General features: G+C 37.0%; 1 protein-coding gene across 1 annotated transcript in view; it reads right to left on the bottom strand.

Annotated features, from left to right (window-relative positions):
• Positions 1–378: 378 nt before the first annotated feature.
• The window catches only part of MIB1 (MIB E3 ubiquitin protein ligase 1), a 78,388-nt gene continuing 57,327 nt past the window's right edge, over positions 379–21,439 (bottom strand). The window contains 6 exon segments of the mRNA XM_039548257.1: positions 379–6,770; positions 11,389–11,489; positions 12,601–12,714; positions 14,259–14,337; positions 16,634–16,826; positions 18,086–18,267. Coding sequence (XP_039404191.1) covers positions 6,630–6,770; positions 11,389–11,489; positions 12,601–12,714; positions 14,259–14,337; positions 16,634–16,826; positions 18,086–18,267 — 810 coding nt within the window. The 3' untranslated portion in view covers positions 379–6,629.

Genomic DNA, 21,439 nt, shown 5'->3' with positions numbered 1-21,439 from the left:
TAACAATATAATTATTTATATTGTACAGTATGAATTAGCCTTCTCAAAATCTAAACCCATCAAGACCAAACACCTGCAAAACCTGCAGCTTCCCCTGCAATCAACAGCAGCGGCTGAAACCCTTGAGACCACAGAGATCAAGTCTTGAACCAATGCCAACACTGCTCCCATCACGTTCGATGAACATGTACAGAGAAGTACACGAACAGCTTGTAAATCCCAAAGCAATGAACAAGAGGCTACTTCAAATGTATTTCAACAATTTGCATCAATTATTTTAAAATAAAGCTTTTTTCAAAAGTATTTGAAAACACTATGTTTTCATACAGACCTCTCATATAAACCAAGGCTGAAGAAACTTGAAAAATGAAAAGAAACTAAGAAAGAGAGCAACAAATTTTTTATTGTCAGTTCCTTTTTTCACCTGTACACTAAGACAAAAACACTAAGCCATATAAGACTGGTTGGTTTTGTTGCCTTTGATTACATAGACTTTTTTTTTTTTTTTGTACAAATGCATCAATTAAATTGAATCCTAAAAGTACAAACTATGATGCAGCATCTGTTGTCTCAGAATATGGAAGTTACTGTATCTGGCAGGAGATGTTTAAATGATCACATTCATGTAGCCAGATCTGTAAAGGCCATTCAATTACAAGTAAACAGAGTCTAACGTACACTTAAACAGCAACTCTGGTCAGTAGAACAGTACTATGAACTGCATATTTACAGGAAAACTTGCACATAATACAGATATCATTTTAAATCAACCTTTTTGTTGTTAAAACATAATCCACCCTTCGAACTTCTACTGTGCTGCTTTAGCAAAGTTTGAGTACCTTGGAGATTCAAAGGCACATAGCACTTCTGATGCTTCCACAAACTCATTCTTCAGGAACATATCATAAAAGAACCAGGTTTTTTAAGAACTTGGGACTGCAAACTTTCTCAAAAAAGTCTGGTGCACTTTTAAACATTGCATGCCAACAAGTAACGGAGTTTGCAAATACTTTTTCAGGTATACAATTTTCTAATTTCATGATGACATCTAACATCATTACAACTAAGAAGGAGGAAGACAAATGAGCCACTACCCTTTTTCCAATGTTGTGTGCAAAAAATCAGTATTAATTCAGTCCAAGTATACTTTTAAATCAAAGCTCTTGAAAAAGTCAGTTTACTAACCATACAGTACATCAGCATTTCCCTTGAAAAGCTTAGGCCGTCCTAAGCAGTTTTAAAGTAAGCAATTACATAATGCTATCTGCATACAGAAATACACTACATTCACACAGGCAACCTTAAATTTCTCCAATAAACAGTCATGTCAAAATCTACAGTTTACTGAAAATACAAAGTTAGTTTTAACAAAAGCAAAAATGTTCGTGTGATTCAGTAAAACTGTTTTCTAACATGAATAATTTGCATTCACAAAGACACTACTTGGGACAAATTAAGTATTTCCTAGAAGCTCAAAATGAGACAAAGTTTTTTAACTATGAAATAGCATACAAACATACTGATTTGTTGGTTATTTCTCTCTCACTTACAAAAGATCTACTAGATCAGAGTAAAGCAGGTACTTTTACATGTTTATACAAAGACCTCTCCCTCACACTAAAAATGTCACATACAGAAAATTTTCTCAGCTGTCTTTGACACAAAAGCTGCTTCTGTAAATTTGAATATTACGCCCTTCAGACCCTCATGACCAGTGCAACAATTAAACAGCTTTCAGAAAGCTTAACAATACCTAAATTTGCCAATTTTCCTTTACAGAAAGTATATACAAGTTTATAAATCCATGGCAGGAACATTACAATTGTATTAACATCAACTCATTAACTGGATTCGAAAGATACTTGCATTCTGTGAAGACCCTATGGCTGCTGCCCATTCAATAGTTCTATCAAGGCACTGTGCAGTCATTAAATCTCTAGTATTCTCCAAGATGTGCTGAAGAATATTGTGAACGTGTTTAAGTTGTTAAAAAGCCCTGAGTGAGAACTTGCGTATTTACCACAGGCTTAGCTATAAAAATGGCACATACTAAAGCTTCTGCAGACAACAGTTTAGCTTTGTCAACATAAACAAGTTATGAAATGCACAAAAAGACAACAGTATGAATTCCAGCAACTTATACAAGACAGGTATACAATGTACTTTGTGGCAAATCACACTGCTGTTGTATGCAATTTACACAGTAAATTTATAGAGTAAAAAACCTTCCCAATGTATTCAGACATCAAAACTGATGAAGCAAAAGAAAACTGATGCATTCCCCATCCCTTCCCAAAGACAAAGAACAGCTAGAGAAGAATTCAGCACTTTGACAGAAAGGAGGTAGCACTGCTAAAGGTTAGACTGTAGTGTTGTTGGGGTTTGGTTTTTTAAGTGAAAACTTGACCCTTGCAGCACAAAGAACAGGATAGGTTCTTCAGTTCACCAGCTGCTACTGGAAGAGTAAAATTAAATTTCTGACAATTAGTTTTGTGGAGGAAGCTCAGATCACTAGCTGAAAGCAGCTTCTTCAAACAATTTAGTGTTTACACTAACTGCAATTAATACTGCTAAAAATAATTAGACATACATAACCCTTCATCTCTAGAAAATATCTACACAATAAGTACTTAATTATTTTTAAAAGACCATTTCACCCCTTTAAAAGAAGCTAATATACCAACTGTAAGACTATGCTAACAAGGCACAAGTACTTGTGCAAATCTGCTATATCCTCACCCAGTCCAAGTTAAGAACACCACCTTCTAATCAAACTTTCACATTTACAAAGTAACTTGTTTACTATCTCACCAGTGTAGTTTTCAGTATCCACTTCAGGAAAAAGGGATTTCTCCAAACCCCAACACACATTTACACAGTAATCCAGCAAATGGAAAGTAGGTAACAACAGCCCAGATTTTGAGAAGTGCCATATGAGCTTGGGCCACAGGAAGTGATGACACAAGTTTTGGGGGGGGGAAAGGTCAAACATAGTTATACAAAAGTTAACAATCCACAACTATTAAGCTTATTCTGTTAACCTCTTAGGTCGTCTTTACACTTTAAATCACTGTGTAGTGATATGACTGTTTATGTCTCTTAATGAATGGAAAAGGAAGTATTTTACCTAAACATCTGAGCATACCTCACACTGAACAACTTTTAGGTGTATTGTTACTTGTTTCAAGAAACAAATGGAGATATTTCAATCTATTTAATTTCAAAATTGCTATTAAATGCTGGGGGATAGATGTAACAAACCTTACAACCCTTACATTCTACGATTTTACAGTAAATTGGAGATAGACACCTTACTGATTTTTCTAATTTTCACTTCACTCAGGTGAAATTTAGACTTTAATCTTCTGCTGCAGACAGATGCACAGTGGTATTTCCTCAACTCTACTACTTGTTATGATCCCCTTTGGCTTTCAAGTGAAATTCTCATCCTTCAAATATGTTCTATTCAATTAAACATCTGCAATCTGTGCAGATTGCACAGGTAACAACAGAATTAAGTGAATGAGCTTACTGGGTTCCTCAACACTAGTTCACCTTCTACATCTGTAGGAAAAGAGAGGGTCTGAATACTAATATGTATTTCCATAAATGATACTGGATTTGGAAACATTTTTTCTCATTAAGTTTTTCGAAAGGCAAACTCCAGACAAGATACAGCTCTTGCAGCTGTCAATAAGAGACCTATATAAATAATTCAAGCACCTTGGTTAGCTTTTCTAGTTTTTCTAATTCCGTTGTTTTTCTTGGCACCAAAATAGCATCAAACTGACATATTTCAATTTCAACTGGCACACAACACTGCTGAATGAGTCCAATCACAAACTCCTATGCAGTCACATAAATCTACTGTGATTGCAGTACAGGAGACTAAAGCTGCTTCTACAGCAGTACCTTCAGTCGCTGTCTCTGTTTCCATAGGACTGTGATGGTATTCAAGTAGTGAGGGTGTTAAACAGTAATTTACATCCTCTCTGTTCGAAAGGACAAGCCTAATACAGCATTTACCTACCTATGCTACAAGTATGTGCCTCCTGCAGACTAGGAATACTTAACACTCAACTCCAGTTTCCTACTCAGGATGCTTCAGATCTGTTCTAACTCAGCTGAATTATTCAACTGATGCTGAGTTGGAATACTTTCAAGTAACTCTGGCTTGTTCCAGCAAAAAAGAATTAGGAAAATGCAAACTGCCATACTGAGGTTTCAGTTTTGAGTTGCATTATCAAGAAGAGATCCACCCTGCATCTGTGCTGACAAGTTTGCAGAGGTCCCCTTGAGGAATTAAGAGGACAAAATATGTATGCCAGAGACAGAGGAAACCAAGGTACAAATCTGACGAGTGACAGGCTAAAACTCAAAATGGATCATCAAATGGCACACTCTACTACAGAAGTATTTCCAGGAGAAGCCTGACAAGAAACTGAAGCCTACTATAGAAAATTCAGCTGTAAAAAATGCTCCCAAAAAAACCCCAAAAAACCAAACCGAAAACCTTAGTGATGTGCATATTGGCCAAATGAAAATTGCAATGAACACTCAGATGCATGTGGAGTTCAAGTGGAGATAGCAAAATGCTGAACTGAAAAAAGGCCTTACATCAAAAACTTTCCAGAACTCCTTGAAATCTTGATATTTTAGAATAAGAACCAAGAAGAAAAAAAAGGGAAGGCTGCTTCATTTGGCCAAGAATACAGATGCAGATTATCTGAGAACAGATGACCACTAGTACACAAAATAAAACAGACTACTACAGTGACTCCAGATGTGATTGTGTCCAATGAAAAAACACTGAAAATAATGAGGAACATTTGGAATGCTGGATGAGGATTAAAGATGGCTATTGTAAGGCTGTGTATTACATCACTTCATGGTGTTAAAAGCCACTCTACATACACTTTTCCAATATATCACTGTACTTGTTTCCTGGAAAACTTTATTCAGTGTTTAATCTTATTGCTTAAAGGTTTATCGATCTTTACAGTTTACTAGTAATAGTCTTCTGAGGCATTTGCCATTGTTTGCACACTTGAGGCATACCAACATAAGCTTCAGAAGACAGACTGATTTATCTGAGAAGACCACAATTGCATCTTTATCTTTACTTGGATCTTTCCCTGAACTATCCTTTTGTCCACATTTCTAACATATGCAATGAGAATTCAATGATAAATTCATCTTAGCTGCTAGTAAGGCACCTAAGTGACTCCAGCATGGATGTCTTTATTGTTCTGCAAGAGCACATCCAAATGAAGTCTGCACAATGGCAAAGGGCTATGTGAACTATGCACTCAGAAAACTGTTGAATCACTTAGGAGTAAGCACAGATTCCTTTTAGCTACAAGAGATCCTTAAATCAGCTATTTTCTACCACAAAAAAGGATGAAAGGATGCTTTTGTTTTAAAAATGTTAATAGTTTGCAGTCCCTGACAATAGCATTTATTTTGGGGGTCAGGAGCAGTTTTTTATCACATCAGTGACAGCAAACTCCTTCAGCCAGATTCAGCTCAACTAGGCACAGCTCACAAAATTCACTGTTCTGTCAGCAATATCTTCATTTGCAGTATTACTCAGTAATGCTCACAGATAAGTTCTGGTGTTAACACCCCACTTAGATGAATAATCAATATTAAGTATTCTCTTTTGCTGTTGACACTGTTTGCCTGGAGACAATAAAACTCACTTTGAAAGAAAATCTTGCAGAATCTTGGTTTTTTCCGAATTCACAGACCCACAATTTTTAAATGGCTCCACATGTGTAAGTTTCTCCACAACTGATCAAATTCACTCATCTGAAAGGGATAACTGACCCACTGCTCAAATGTCCTCCTTTCCACTCAAGTTAAAAGCAATTCCATGCAAAGTCAAGTAATTAGGAGAATTGTGGAACTCACTATTTAAGTTACTTAGCTCGAACCTGTTAGACTAAAGTGCAGTTTTGGAAACATAATGTTTCTAAAACAGATTTTTCCTTTTCCTGTTTCCTACACAACCCATCCTCAGGAACAAAGGACATGATAAAGTCAGAATTACCTTAACATTGTATTCTGAGGCCTGACCTTATGGGAATAGTATATTTATTACTACTATGTATATATTTTGTATAGATTTTTCATGACTGTGTATTTCAAGACAGGAATTACTGTCAATCAGAAATGTCACAGGAAATGTTGACACTCTCCAGAAAAGCCTAAAGCGAAAAAAATCCTAAATATTTATGTTTGGTAGTAACTGACAATATAAAAAAAAATTCCCTTACATCACTTGACATCTGATACATACATGATACACATGAACAAAACCAAAATAAGATTGTCCCTTTAAACTTTAAGGGGAAGAAGAAGACAGAAAGAAAATGAAAAAAAGACTGCTTTAAATTAGCAGTAGGCTTAGATGTTTTTTAAGAGTAAAGCTACAAGCTGACTGTTCAAATACTGTTTCTTTTATTTGGTGCATTCAGAGTCTTTAAACAATTACTATGTAATGAATCTGTGCTACAGTATTAGAAATGTTTCCATTAGAACCCTTTACTGCCTTTCAAACTTACAGAGATTTAATCCATCAACATGTCCTTACTCTTGCACAACCTAGTAAAAGACACTGGCCCTGTTTAATACAAAAGGATCCTCCGTTCGATTGCCTTGCGGCATATGGGGCACTCGCTCATTCGGTCTCCACAAAGCTGACACGTTCCATGGCCACACAGAAAGATCATGTTCTTCAGGCGGTCCAGACAGACAGGACACATAGTCTGGAAAAGATTTTGACAGGTTACACAGTCAGTGGTAGTTGTTATACAGTATTGAATATGCAACATATGAAGTGTTTAAATTTAACAACAAATACGTGATCCTAAGCATCGCAGAAAATTGCCATAGCATAACCCAGCCATTAAGCTAAACTGATGTTTCTTTAAATCCCATTTTTACTCCACATGGACTTACAATATATGGGCTTTTCCTACTCCATCAAGACACAAGTAACTATGTAGATTTTTTCTAAATATGATTCCTTTTATTAAGACAATCTAGTCGTAGGCTGACATCATACTTTCAATATCATTACCCAAGTTTGCAATATTAAAACATTCTTCAGAAATATTGTCCTTTATGTCATGTAATATTCCAGGGAACAAAACACAAACAATTTGATGTATGCAATGCTTGAGTAATGATTTACAAATTTCTTCTCAGGCCATTCTAGCCATTCATTTACTTACCTCTAAAGACCAAGCACTCAACACCCACAGAAGGAATAAAAACGTTGCATAATCAATATGATATGCAAAAATTTAGTACTTTGTTTGAGGAAGTTATCTAGATTTTCAACCAAAAGAACACCTCAAGTTTCAACTAAAGAACAGTTTAGTAAATCTGTAACCTTAACTCGTAACAGCAGCACAGCAAACTTTTAAAATCAGTTTTAATTGCTGAATGTAAAGTGATAGCCAATGCCCAAAAAAGATCTTTTTAAGTTCTTCAATGGCAAAATTCATTTTGTACCAAGCCACTAAGGAACAATGTCCTTCATCTTTAGTCATGTGCAGAAATTGAAGTTTTCATAAGGCATGTTCCTTCACCATAAACATATTGCAGCCATATTAGGATTTCATTTATAACAGTTTATCAAATGTTAGTAAATGAACAGATGTTACACCAGATGAAAATTGTTAAGACCACTCTATAGTACATCAAATCAAATCTAAGAGGTCCTCAGATCTGAGACATATCACATATATCTAACAATTATAAATGTTGATCTCATACATAATACAAAATACGGACAAGGCTCATATTTCAAATAAAAATTCATTTTATCACCATCTTGCACCTGTGACTTGTTTTTGTATTCATCACTGGGGCTTTATTTCAATTTGTTCATTGCGTAAGAGAGAAACCATACCAAGGCCCCCTATTCAGAATAACCCTGAAGCACATATTCTATGAAATCAATAGGTATTACTTTCTAGGATAGATAGCTTAATTGAAGACCAAAAAAAATTCACCATATTTCTGCTTAAGAGTTTAAATTGGCATGGAATCTGGCCAAATTACTATTTTAATCTCCAGGATACTAGTATAATGTAGGAAAATAAAACTTCCAGGTGAAACCTTAAGTCAATTTATGTTTAAAAATAACCCTGAAGGGGGGTGTGCTCCAGCTTTGCCAGAATTTCCATAGTACTGTAACAAAACATTCTCAAACTAAAAATTTACAGAAGACTGTCTGTCAGTCCCGCTCATTTTTCCATTCACACTAAGTCACCACCTTCACATCCCACACATCAATGGGACCCTTAGAGTATTCTTCCTTCAGTAACTCACAGACTTCAGACATCAATGGAACAGCTCTTTCCAATGCAATGAATACACAGCTGTGTGACAAGTATCTATAACTTGACAGCATTGGCATCACAACCTTTCACAAAGGACTGAAAAAGCAAACACCAATCTTATCTTTGGGAAAATCCCCAATGTGTAGCTTTTATTCTACGTTTAGCTAATTATTTGCTTTTCTGTCTAATTGTAATGTCAGAATTACTGAAGCTACAAGAGACTGTTTCTCTCCAAATGCTGCACCATCATTTAAAAATGAAAACATCCACTAAGGGACTCAGAAATAACCAAAAAATAAAATCTGTTGAAACACCATTACTTTGAACTGTTTCATTCCGTAAAGTACAGAAATCCCAACATTTTCACTTTACAGATATGCAGTATTAGAAAATTGCCCAATTTCTCTTGTTTAGTACAAAAGCAGAGTATATAAAATACATTAGCTGTTAAATTTCTTAACACGATACTATCTTAACAAGTTACTTCACACAGTAGGAGAACTCAGCCAGCAGGAACAAGCAGCTTCCTGTTTGCTACACAATTCTATTCTGACAGGCTTTTCTCAATTAGTTCAGCAGTTTCCCAGCGGGATAAAAGCCCAGCTAACTGAGTTTTAGCCAACTCTGAAGGAGAATTCCTTACTTAACCACCATCTTACATGTAGTTTTACAGTGAAAGAAAGTTCACTGCAAGCCTTATGCCCCATTTGGGCAATAGAAAATACGGAGTGAGAAATAAGCAGTATCTGTAACTATTGTACTATTAGTTTGTTAGAACATCCTCTGCATGAAATCCCATTTTCTACCTGCCTGACACATATGAGAATTACTTCTTCAGATAAGTACTCTGGAAAAGTGTTCATTGCACCTTAAGCAGAATTGGGTTTGCAATCCAAATAATTTTTTCTAACTAACAAGGTGTTTTAAACTGCTTGAAGTACGAATTCCTCACTATCAAAAGCAGTTTTTACAACAATATACAGGTGCACAGTGACAAAATAAATTTATTTTTAAGGAAGAAGAAAATGATGTAAGTATGGTGAAGGAACATACATAAGATATTAGATGGATGATGGTGATTATGTATGAAATGGAGTGAAGGTATTGCAATTACAGTCAAAAGGGTTCACATTCAGGGAATCCCTGAAGAATGGTGCGGTCATCAGATGTGGGAGATTCTGTTGACATCAGCATCACTTCTGCTTGGCACCAGAAATAGTTTTAAAAGCTTGCTGCACTAACATATTAGATTATCATTGAAGGTTTGACTTGAAACAAAGGCTTATACCTGCTGAAAGAGAACAAATTAATTTTAGGTAGAAAAATATCAATTGAACACAAAGACTGAACTGTTACAGCACAAATTAAAAGAATACACAATTACAGTGGAATGCTGTGCATAACTTCAAGCACTAATTTAAAAGATGAGATGATCAATTTTAATCAAATCCACAAGTGTGGATTTGCTACTCACAAGTGTGATATACAACTTGCCCTGCCGCAAGCCTAAGCACAAAAGACACTAAAAGCACAAGAGTCTCACACCAAGAGGCACACAAGGAATGACCAGAACCATCTCTTTCTAGTCAGATGCACTGAACGATTCTGGCTGCTGGCTAGCAAATCCCAAAGGTTAGACAAGATCATAGAGAATAAAACAGCACCTAAGGAAAACTGACAAAAACCCCCTGATATCACATCTAATCAAGAAGAAAAACTGTAACATAAAGTACTTTTCTTTTCATGTGCCTATACATAAGAGTATCAGCATACCCAAACAGAACTCTAACCTTCTATAACTCCTAAAGTACCCTGAAAAAATGTATCTGAAGAAAACAGATTACTTGCATTTAAGCATGCATCTGCATCTTCTGCATGTATCATTTCAAGTGCCAAAAAAGTAACTTTATTCTTTCCACTCAGTGCTAGAAAGTAAAGCAGAAGCTGAAGAGGAGATGCAAGACATAAGAGATGACAGAAACATCTGGAGCTTCTAGGTAAGACAGACATGCATTTTCAAATGACAATTTTCAATCTCCATGTTCTTTACAGATAACTACACAGAAAACTGTTTTGAATATGTATTACTGGGGTGCTAGTCCAGTCACCATATGACAGAAACAGCTCTTCACAGACATTCAGTTGAGCATATCAGTTCTCAAATTTAAGGCATTTAGAGACACTGGCCCTAAGACTCGAAATCTAAAATTTTAGCCCTTGCTTTCATGCACATGAACAGCTGAAACCAACAACTATCAGGGCTAGATGTGATGCTGCCCTCACCGAAGTACTACAGACTATTTTAAGCCTACCAGAGGAAAAGGCAAGCTAGAACACCTCAGTTTCCTGTACCTATGACAAGTTTTTGCCAATTGTGTTATACACAGGGAAGCAAAAAGATCACATTATCAGGGTTCTAAGAGAGTAAGTTCATTCAATAGTCAGATACTCCAGATCCCTTACTGCTGAGAGATTTGCAAACATAATTACAGAAGATAAACCTTAACATTTAAATTCCAAATACTCGAATTACATGTACAGTAATTTCAAAGCTTTAAATTTGCAGTCACAGAGTGTTTTGAAGAGTGTGTTCACTACACTGTTCATATGACAGATAACTGTCAGCCATTGTTCCAAGGGACTTAATGAACAGACAAGTCAAGATTAAGGTAAGTACAGAACAGTGAAGATTATCTATTTTTATCACTGTTCTGTGAAAACAGCTTCTGCTGTTTCCTACACACTCAGGTCAACCTAAACAGTCAGAGCATGTACTGATTGAGCAGAGAATCCTTTTTTAGTCATATCAACACACATGCTCTAACAGATAGATTATCAAACATGGCCACTTGATTTTTTTTTTAACCCCATACATAGAGGACATACAAGCCACATGACACAAAAAATACTCATCTTTTAACTTAAGTTCAAGAGCTGATGCACTTCAACATTCATTTTGCTTTAAATAATAGAGGATGCATTGGGTTTTTCAATTGGCTTAGTGGTCCTTACAATTTTTATCCAGCACTTTTACCTGTTCCTTGATGTCTTGCAACTGTTGCTGCAGCTTCTGTACATCTGCATTGACATTAGTGTTGTCTTTGTCTTTCTGCAAAACTGGAATGTTTCCACTTGCTGTAACGTAAAGAAAATAAAGACACATGATTATGCAGCAATCTAATGAACCAGGAATAATGACTTCCAGTGTCACAGCTACAATTTTTCAACTATCTAAAATAATGTTAGTCAAACATCTTTGATAATCTAATTAAATTCACTACACCATCACTGCAGCTCAACAAAGAATTTCTTTGAGTTTACTGGCAGCACTTCTTTGACAAGTATTTCCATAATAACGGTGTCTGTAGTCCCTTAATGTTCTCAGAATTCTTATTTGCCAGTGAAGTTCCTGACATAAATATTTTTTGCCCATGTTTAAAGAAAAAAAAGCTAAATCCTTTCCCATTTAAATGAATTTTTATCTACAGAGATGATTTTGGTGTTCAAAATTGCACAAGTGTCTTGGAAGTAGTTTATTCAAAATTTGAACAAGCTCAGATTAATATTCCTGTATTTGACTGATGTGAGAAGCAATATTACTATATGAAACAGAAAAATTGTCAAGTCTTAAATTTCCAGTGTGAGTATTGAAAGCCTGATTTTAATGATTATTCTTGTATTTATTTCAGAACATTATGATAAGAATGAACTAATATTCCAGTTCCCATAAACTCAACTGAAATACTGTGTATCATATATTCACACAGAGCAAATATAAATAATTCATAGAAATTACTCAAAGAAGTCACATGAAGCTTAAAAACTAGTCAAAGCAGAAGATATAAAACTGGACAAATTTCTGTCAGGAAAGTTGCTTGTACCTAGATGCAAAATACTTACCATTCTGTCAGAGCTCCAGAGGTAAAAAAAATACATTTGTTTGCTCATTTGCACAATTACAGACAATCTTCAGCTTTTATTTCTTAGGGCATTAGTAGGTGGCCAAGTCATCACACATGTTTTGGATTCTAGTCTGAATGCTGGAAGCAATTCTCCAGTGTAATGACTGCCGGTGTTACCACATTTGCTGCTACCAATGCTGAAGGTAATGCAAACAGCAAATGAATACCTGGGTTAACACTGTTTTCATTAAACTTTTCTTCAGAAAGGAGAGGAAGATTTAGATCATTTAAGAGAATAAGTTGGTGGAGGAACATGAAAGAGTATGGGCTCTGGAGTCACTCACAAATATCATCACTGGTATCTTCTGTACCTTTCCCTCCGCAGCACATTATGAAAGGCACTCTTCGCTCAACCACTGCCCGACACTGTACACATTTCTTCATCAAGCTTGCACAATCTGAGAGGACAGAGAAATAAATCAATTTCATTTTTCTTCTTTACTATCCATGAGTTTGTTTATTCACAGTAACTATACAGCAATGACTTAACAGATGCTTTTAATGCAAAAAACTACTTGAGTTTACCTTCACATAATTTTCTGGAAATCACACCTAAACAATGCCCTGTTTGGGATTCGAAGTAGATCTAATCTCTATCTCTTTTTAAGATATTTCAAGTGAACATATTCCTCTTTCTCCAAATGGATGTCCAGTCCACAAGAACTAAAAAAATTAAAAGGTAATCACACATTTGAGACCAGAATTTCCAAGAATGTCCTGGCTATCCACTTTTTGCTTTAGAACAATGGATCTCACTAACTGTCCCAATGCTCCAGGGGCAAAGAGGTGCAGCTCTTTACCCTTAAGAGTAAACTAACATATTTTGATATAATCCTAGAAAGGGGACTGTAATTTTTCTACAAAAGGTCTCATAAAATTGTCTCATAAATGCTGAAAGGTTACTGTGAATCATGAGAGTGGGTCCTATAAAATACACAAAATTGAAGACTCTCTCTCATCCTGCTTGAACAAGATGTCCAGAAAAAAATCTGGAAAGGAATCATCTACAACTGTTAAACCTTTTGCTGTCCTTGTTACAGCTTAGACTTGGTAATGTATATTGCACTGCTGAAATCCTTCACTACAGTAATCAATCTTTTTGTTGTCTTCTTTCCTGGGAAATGATTCAAAAAAACTTCTCTCATCATCTTTCAACTGCAGACAGTGAAAGAGGCCAGATCAGGATAACTATAGTCAGTGATTCGATGTCAGCTGCCTCAGCCAGAACAGAGGAAGAAACCAGACTTCTTCAGCAAGTAAGCAGTTACTCATGGGAATGATTACCTTCCCTCTGATGTAGATTCTCATCAATAAGGACTGCTCTTCTCTAGGAAAATGACCCTTCAACAAAGCCCTGAAATGTCTGGAGACAAGGTCATAGCTGCATTCTCATCCACATATACTCAAAACCAAAAAATTTCTGGAAATCTTCTATGTATTTTTTCACTACACAAGATAAACCAAAGTGAAACATAACTAGTGCTCTTTGCAAAGATACATGATGCGACTTTTGGGGCAAAGTACAACCCTTGAGCAAATCTGTAGATTAGTAATGAAGCATACCAAGTATTTATTTACAGTATTTTTTTAAAACACTATTTGCATATCTGAATGCCCTCAAAAAGCTGCAACAAAACAACAAAATTGATTCTAATTACTTCCGAAGTGTGAATGATATACAGTAGGCTTCTATAATGTGAGCAAGCCTACTCACAGTTAAATAATTGAGATGAAAGAGCACATGCTTTCTGAATTTTTGAAAATCTCCACTTTGTCCTCCAATTATTACCAGCATGACAACTAATACCAAAATTCTGATGATCACACCAGACTACCAAGTAAATAGAACCTGAAATCAGATTACTCATGACCTTTTAGCAATCAGATTAAAAATGTTCTGTTTCACGATTACTTCAAAAAGAGGTTTTGTCACGTTACTTACTCTCACAGGCACACATATGACCACAAGGCTGGAAGAGCACTGCTGCCTTTTTGTCTGAACACACTACGCATTCTTCAATCTGTCAATAACAACACACACACGTGAGTGAAATTTATCTCCTGCTCTCTACATTAATTTCCAAGGTATGTGGACTTCAAGAATCTCTATCTAGTGGGGTTTTTTAACTAATTCAGCACCTCAAAACGCAACTTAAGTGAGTTATAACACTAACTTTTAAGAACACATATTTGTTGGCAATTTTTACACATTCAGTACAAGGACAGGCACAGAGAAGCAGTTAGGACAGCATACATTTCTTTCTCTTTATTCTTTTCTCCTTCTTTATTCCACCACACATACCTAAATCAGGGTTGTTCAGCCTGGAGAAGAGAAGTCTATGGGGTGATGTTATTACAGCCTTTCTGTATCTAAAGGGGGCTTATAAGGAAGATGGGAACAAACTTTTTTGCTGGGCCGTTGCAGTAGCACACGGGGTAATAGTTTTAGACTAAAGGAAGGCCAATTTGGACTAGATATAAGAAAGAAATTTTTTATGATGAGGGTAGTGAAACACTGGAACAGGTTACCCAGAGCGGTGCTAGATGACCCATCCCTGGAAACATTCAAGGTCAGGCTGGACAGGGCTCTGAGCAACTTGATCTCGGTGAAGATGTCCCTGCTCATTGCAGGGTATTAGATGTCGGTTACATATCTGATTTTAAAGGCCCCTTCCAACATTCTATAATCCTATGAAATTCACTTAAAAGAACTTCTACAGAAATGTTTTAATATTCTGGGTTAGGGTTTCTCAAGTCCTTTAATGTGAGGGCTGTATATATCACGGAACCATCAAAATGGTTTGGGTTGGAAAGGGCCTTGAAGATCCTCCAGTTCCGACCCTTGCCATGGGCAGGGACACCTTCCACTAGACCATGTTACTCAGGACCCCATCCAGCCTGGCCTTGAACACTGCCAGGGTTGGGGTATGTATAGTATGATCATAGACATCACATATAATTCCACTTATACTGGCCTGGACCACCTATTCCAGTTCATAGAACCATTGTCCTGACTCATTCATTCCTTAGCCTTGCAGATATTACTGTAAGTTTTTATACAGAAAAGTACAACAGAAGTATTGACCAGACATTCCAATCTCTCAAACCAATTCAGCAAAGAAATCAAAGGAAGGTTATCCACAAAGCTTAGCTTTCACCTGGGAAAGCTGATTTCCATAGATTAACTTCTTTAAATGGATGAGTAGGGGCAGAAGCCTCACTTTACTGCTCCAAATCACCTGGTGGCAGAACCCTTTCACTGATTATAAAGTCTAGAGAAAAGGAGCTCCCACTATGTTAACATTTGGCTTTTGAACATACATAGTGCAGAGCAGTGAATGGTGTAAGAAGAATAAGAGAGTCAGTAGCAAAAAAAGTACAATATTATATTTACAATTCTTATATTTGCTCTGAGATGGAGGAAAAAAACAACATGCCACAGAAGCAGACTAATCAAATATGTTTGGAAAAAGTAAAAAAAAAAAAATTTCCTAAAAAACCAACCAACCAAAAAAAAAAAAAACCAACAAAACCAAAAACCCAAAAAACAAAAGCAACAACCAGAAAAAAACCCAAAAAGCTAAAAAAAACCCCAAAGCAAATCCAAAACCAAACATAAACCGAAGTGCAGAACGCAATTTTTTTTTTCAGCAGCTACAAAAACCAGGACAAGACTTGGTTATTACAAAGAATAAAATAGTACTCAAACAGAAAAGCAAAGGGGATGTACCCATATGGTCAAAACTACTTGGGAGTAACCATTTGAGAAACCTTGGTCTCCAAAATAGGGCTTAGTATCAGGGTTGATACTCTGAAGAAAAAAGACAGCATAATGCAACTCATGTTTCCAAACAAAGAAAAGGTGAAAGCTGAAAGTAATTATTAACTACAAAAACAAGCGCATATTAACTCAGTTTACAGCCAAATCATCTTTCAAGCAGCCCCAAGGAATAAAAGAACTCAGAAGAACTAAATATTACTGAGGGAAATCATATTTCAGAAAACAGCAATTTAGCTTAACATGAAAAAAAGAATACCAGTGGCAGGGGGGAAATAGTCTATTTCAATAAAGCATCCTCAGGTGACTGTATTAGGGAACTCTGAGGACCTGAACAATGAAGATATTGCAAGGCAGGGAAAGGTAGGTATGACAGGCAAACAGAAAAGAGCAAGATATCATTATGATGCAAAATTAATTCCATCCAGTGAGACATGTGTAAGGCATAATACCACATAAAATAAGCTGTATATTTCCTCAACCTCTTTTTTCTTTTTTTTTTTACTTTTCCATTAAAAAAAATAAAGAGATTTTTTTACCTTTGTCCTAGACTGAACTTGTTCTTTACAGATGAGGCATTTTTTCACCCGGGGTGAGCACAAAGAACACGTGGCAATGTGGCCACAAGGGCCAAACAGAGTATCTCTCTTCATGTCTGAGCACACCATACACTCTTCTAAGGTTTCAGAATCATTGTTGATCATAGACGGACTTCGGGAACCAACCTGGCCACTACAAAGAAACCTTGCAGTCAAACTTTTAAGAACTAAAAAACCCACTTAGCTTAGAATGCATATCAGCTGGCTGCTCATATACTCCTATGCACTTGGGCATCAATGTATGATCATAAAGCAATCTCAACTACCTTTTCCAAGAAGCACAGTTGACAATGGAACGCAAGGTCACAAACTCGGCTAAAACATTGTACAGAAATAGGACACGCAAGTCAGGATAGCGTGTAGTGAACGTAAAAAGCTGCTCCCTTTCACCCTAAAAGCTCGCTTTACTAACAGAGACATGCCCCGTGGTTCCGATCCGCAGAAGCAGCGCTCGGGCCCCGCCCGTCCCCACGCCCGGCAGTGCCCGACCCCGGGCCGGAGCTCCGCGCTGCGCTCGCCCGCAGAGGGCGCGCGTGCCCCACCTCCCGCCGCTCCCGCCCGCCACGGGCGGTGAGAACAGCCGAGGGGTGAGACCGGGACACATGGACACACACACACAGACTCCGAAAGGAAATAAGCACCTTGCTCTTTACCAGGGCAACGTCAATAAAAACAGCCGCTCTCTGGCACATTTTAAAAGTACAGTTTTGGTTTCCATACAGGAATTAAGGATGAGAATCATTTAGGGCAAAGTGGTGGAACACAGCCTAGGACAAGGTGAACCATCTGATACTGCATGGACCTGATAACATGGTATTTCACTGAAATCCTAATTCCTAAAGATATCAGAGCCACCCCCTGGTTCTCTTTTTACAGAATCATACAGTTGTTCAGATTAACAGGTACTAAATAGGTCACCTTCTCAAAGCAGCATCAACTCTGAATTCATACCAGGTTATATCGGGCTTTGCCCATTTCAGTCATTAAAACTTGTACAGACAGAGATTTCACAACTTCCTAGGCCAACCTATTTGCAATGCTTAGTTACTCTTCCAGTGATTTCCCCCAACCCTCTTGTGAAGTTCTACCTCCCGTCACCCTCCCGTTCTCCCCCTTCCCAAATTAATATGCATGAAAATCCTCTAAGACTTGGGTACGTTTCAATTAATGTATTTGTCAATAGCATTCAATGTACCATAAAAACAAAGAAGCACACACACACACAAAAAAAAAAAAAGCCAATAAAAAACCCCACACAGAACCCCCCACCAAACCCCCAAACTTGTATGTTTTAATTAGCTATTGGTAATTACAGGCAAAACATTTTAAATAAATCAGTTAATCTGTGGAAAGCAGGGGTTTGGAAACTGTGTGTTTTATGAATATACAAACCTGACTTTTTCTTTGTGACATTTAGCCAAGGCTTTGCAGAGACTCGGATCAGGGCAGAGGTCGAGAGGGGACTGACCCTTCTTGTTACGAATGCCAAGGTCAGCCCCGTTGGCTGCCAGGAAGCAGGCAATAGATGCAGCACTCTTCTTCTCTGCTCCTTGAGTGCCAAGTCCCATTATTAACTGAAAGAAAACAAATACATAAGCAAGAAAGACTCTCTAAACAGTTAAGAATCGTCTGGCTAAAGGAAAGCTATTTGACACACACACATGCACATATATGCATAAATCTGTAAGCCCAAGGAAGTGTCTCTAGAAATAAAATCAAAAACAATTGGTTTATTCCGAGTCAGCTATATTCAGCTTTCCTTTAAGGAACTAAAATTCAGCAAGGAATAGTTCAACTACTGAAGCACTCAATCTCCTGCACACCTATACTCACATGTGAAGTGGCTGTCCTTCTATGCAAGCACTGTAAAGGGCAAAGTTCCAGTGGGTATATTCAGAACACACTTCCGTATACTCAAATTGCTGAGTTCAGACAAAATGCTACCACTGCACTTGGACTGAAAACACAGCTGAGCAGAGAAAGGAACGCACACCTGCCCAAGAAAGTAACTGAATTTCAGTCTTTCTCAGCCTGGATGGATGAACACTCATACACTGTCCCTCCTGTCTAATCACATAATGCTACTTTGCCCTTTTACAGCTGTCACTGTATCCTTGGGTTACTGCTTCACAGGGTCAGCTAGAAACTCTAAAAAGATTCCCCTACTCCAGAGCATTCTGGGCCTGCTCCCAACATCTTTTTGTATTAAAGCTTGATCAGATAAAATGCATTAAGTGTAACACAGACTACACAGAACACAGAACTGTTGGCATCACTAAGAATCCCTCAGCAAACTACACTACACTGTATTCAAAGGAAGAGCTCTGGCAAAGCTAGGGCAGCTCCAACTCAAGGAAACCCAGTTGTCTAGGAAAGCATTTTTTTAAACCTCGGTCTATACATTTGGGTTTTTTAATTAGGAGTTCTTATATCAATATGTATCGCTGAGGCTACAAGACTCTTAGACTCTTGAAGGTTACTTTATGAATTCAGATACTGATCCTGTATTCTTCCTTATGATTAGGTAAGGACAGTACAGCTCCAAAGGCCTCACACCAGGAAAAGCAGTAAGTTATGGAAACAAATTGTTTTGTGGCGTTCAGATAACAGAAAATTTTCATTTATCAATTGAGACCATTTTTCTGCACTTCAATTAGAGCATTGGCTGAAGCGAAGCAGAGATTTTTATCCAGCTTCAGTCCTGGTACTTTGGACCATGTTATTAATCCAGCCAAGGCAGCACAGTGCCCAGTGAAACTGATTTGCTCCAAGGTTGGCAGCGTCACCATGGAACAGACATCTACATTGGTCACAAAAACCTTGGGTCCTAAAATGCCTCTGCATGCTGTACAATTTGAAAACACCAGGACAACAGTGCATCATCCTGTGACATTTCTCAGGAAGCCTGCAACTTTTCAGGCACAAAGAATGAAAATACCACAAAACCAAGCCATTTTGTCTTAGTGCCCAGTATGGCTGCAGCAAGCTACCTCTGGAGGGGGCTAGCCCTGAAATGCATCAACACAGGCCAGTCCCAGGCAATTCACCAGTGAGGGAGAAGCCTGAGTGTAACCCACAAGAGCCATATAAATATCATCTAAGTAATTGTAACTAGTGAGCTACCTTTGAAGCAGTAAACACTTTACATTAGTTTCTTGCTTTTAAGTTAGGATTTAGGCAGTGGCATCACTTAAAAGCATTTTAAGGGTCAGAAAGACACCCATATTAAAATAAATTGCACAAAATGACCCTGGGAATAATACATTTACTTGGGATAAAAAGTACTCTAGGCCAGAACAGTGCATCTGTAATAAAGCAATTCAAATTACTTTTTTGTGGTGGTAACTATACTTCAGAAAATTTCTCCTCCTCCCAGCTGTACAGTCACCACAATATGCTGGATGGAAAACTAAAAAATTATTTAAAGAAATGGGGTTCACTGCTCATAGCGCTTGAGGACAGAAGTGTTTTTCAGAATGGTACCTAAAATGAGTAGGGCTTTGTGTACTATCAAGATTGTTCACTACATGCATTGTAAATAGTCTATCAAAAAATCAACTGAAGAAACCTGACAAAAATTGTTTTAGATATAACATAAAATATCCTGAGTTGGAAGGAATTCACAAGCATCATCAAGTTCAACTCCTGCCCCTGCACAGGACAGCCTCAAGATTTGCACCAGGTGCCTGAGATCATTGTCCAAAAGCTTCTTGAACTCTGGCAGGCTTGGTGCTTGTTCCTGGGGAGCTTGTTCCAACAGGCCTAATGTTGGCATTCAGAAGGAACTACTAAAAAAAAAAATCAGTGTTAAAGAATTCATTCCATATAGTTCCATTTATGAAGTAAGTTCATGATTATCAGTAAAATGTTTTGTTTCGTATTTTAAACAGTGGTCAAAGTAAAAAGTAATAAATGGTACAATTCCAATGAGTTGCTGTCCAACCAACTTGATCAAATACAAAAAAGCCCTAAAATCTGTTTATTCAACTGAAACAAAAATAGAAATAATTATTTGTTGAAGTACTATGTACTACAAAGAGGCACCCTACAGGTCTCAGTAGGTTGGAATCTCCAAGACAGCAGTCCAAAGTTAATTAAAATTTAGCCATGCAAAAATGAGCTCTAAAATATTAAATATTTATAGAGGTGCATTGCTATCACACAGCCTAATGAAATCCAACATACTTCCCAATCTTTAAAGGAATTAATGAAGAATAATAAAACACCTCCCAAAACAAACCCTCAATTTAAGTCATCACATTTATGAAAAGAAAGCCTTACTGATTCCCAGGCTAAATTATTAATCCTATTTATCTTCTATTATCCATCACCTGTATTTGCAATTCCACACAAGACAAATTACCAATGTGTCCTTGGATAGCTTTAAAGGTCCAGATGCCTGCACATATTTTCACAGCTTTGATTCTGTCTTTGTTGATATTCAATTCTGGGCCAAAGACGGCTTAATATTTAAAATCGTTTAATGGCAAAATCCATAGAATTGTAGAATTTTATACAGAATTTTTTAATAGAAAATTATAGAATTTTTATCTTACTTTCATTTAAATAAAGGTAGACAGGTACAGGTATTGTTCTCATTTACTGTTTTTCACAAAACATTTTCAGGATAGTTTGATTTGCTGATCATCTTAAAGTGTTTTCAGGTATATTTACTCCATCTTTTACACATCACATAAAATAAAATAAAGCAGGTTTTCATCTCTCTGATGGAACTTATCTTCTCCA

Source organism: Corvus cornix, chromosome 2, assembly GCF_000738735.6.
Source record: "Corvus cornix cornix isolate S_Up_H32 chromosome 2, ASM73873v5, whole genome shotgun sequence".
Classification (NCBI taxonomy): Eukaryota; Metazoa; Chordata; class Aves; order Passeriformes; family Corvidae; genus Corvus; species Corvus cornix.
Note: the sequence above shows the minus strand (reverse complement) of the source record. Positions and strands in the feature narration are given on the sequence as shown.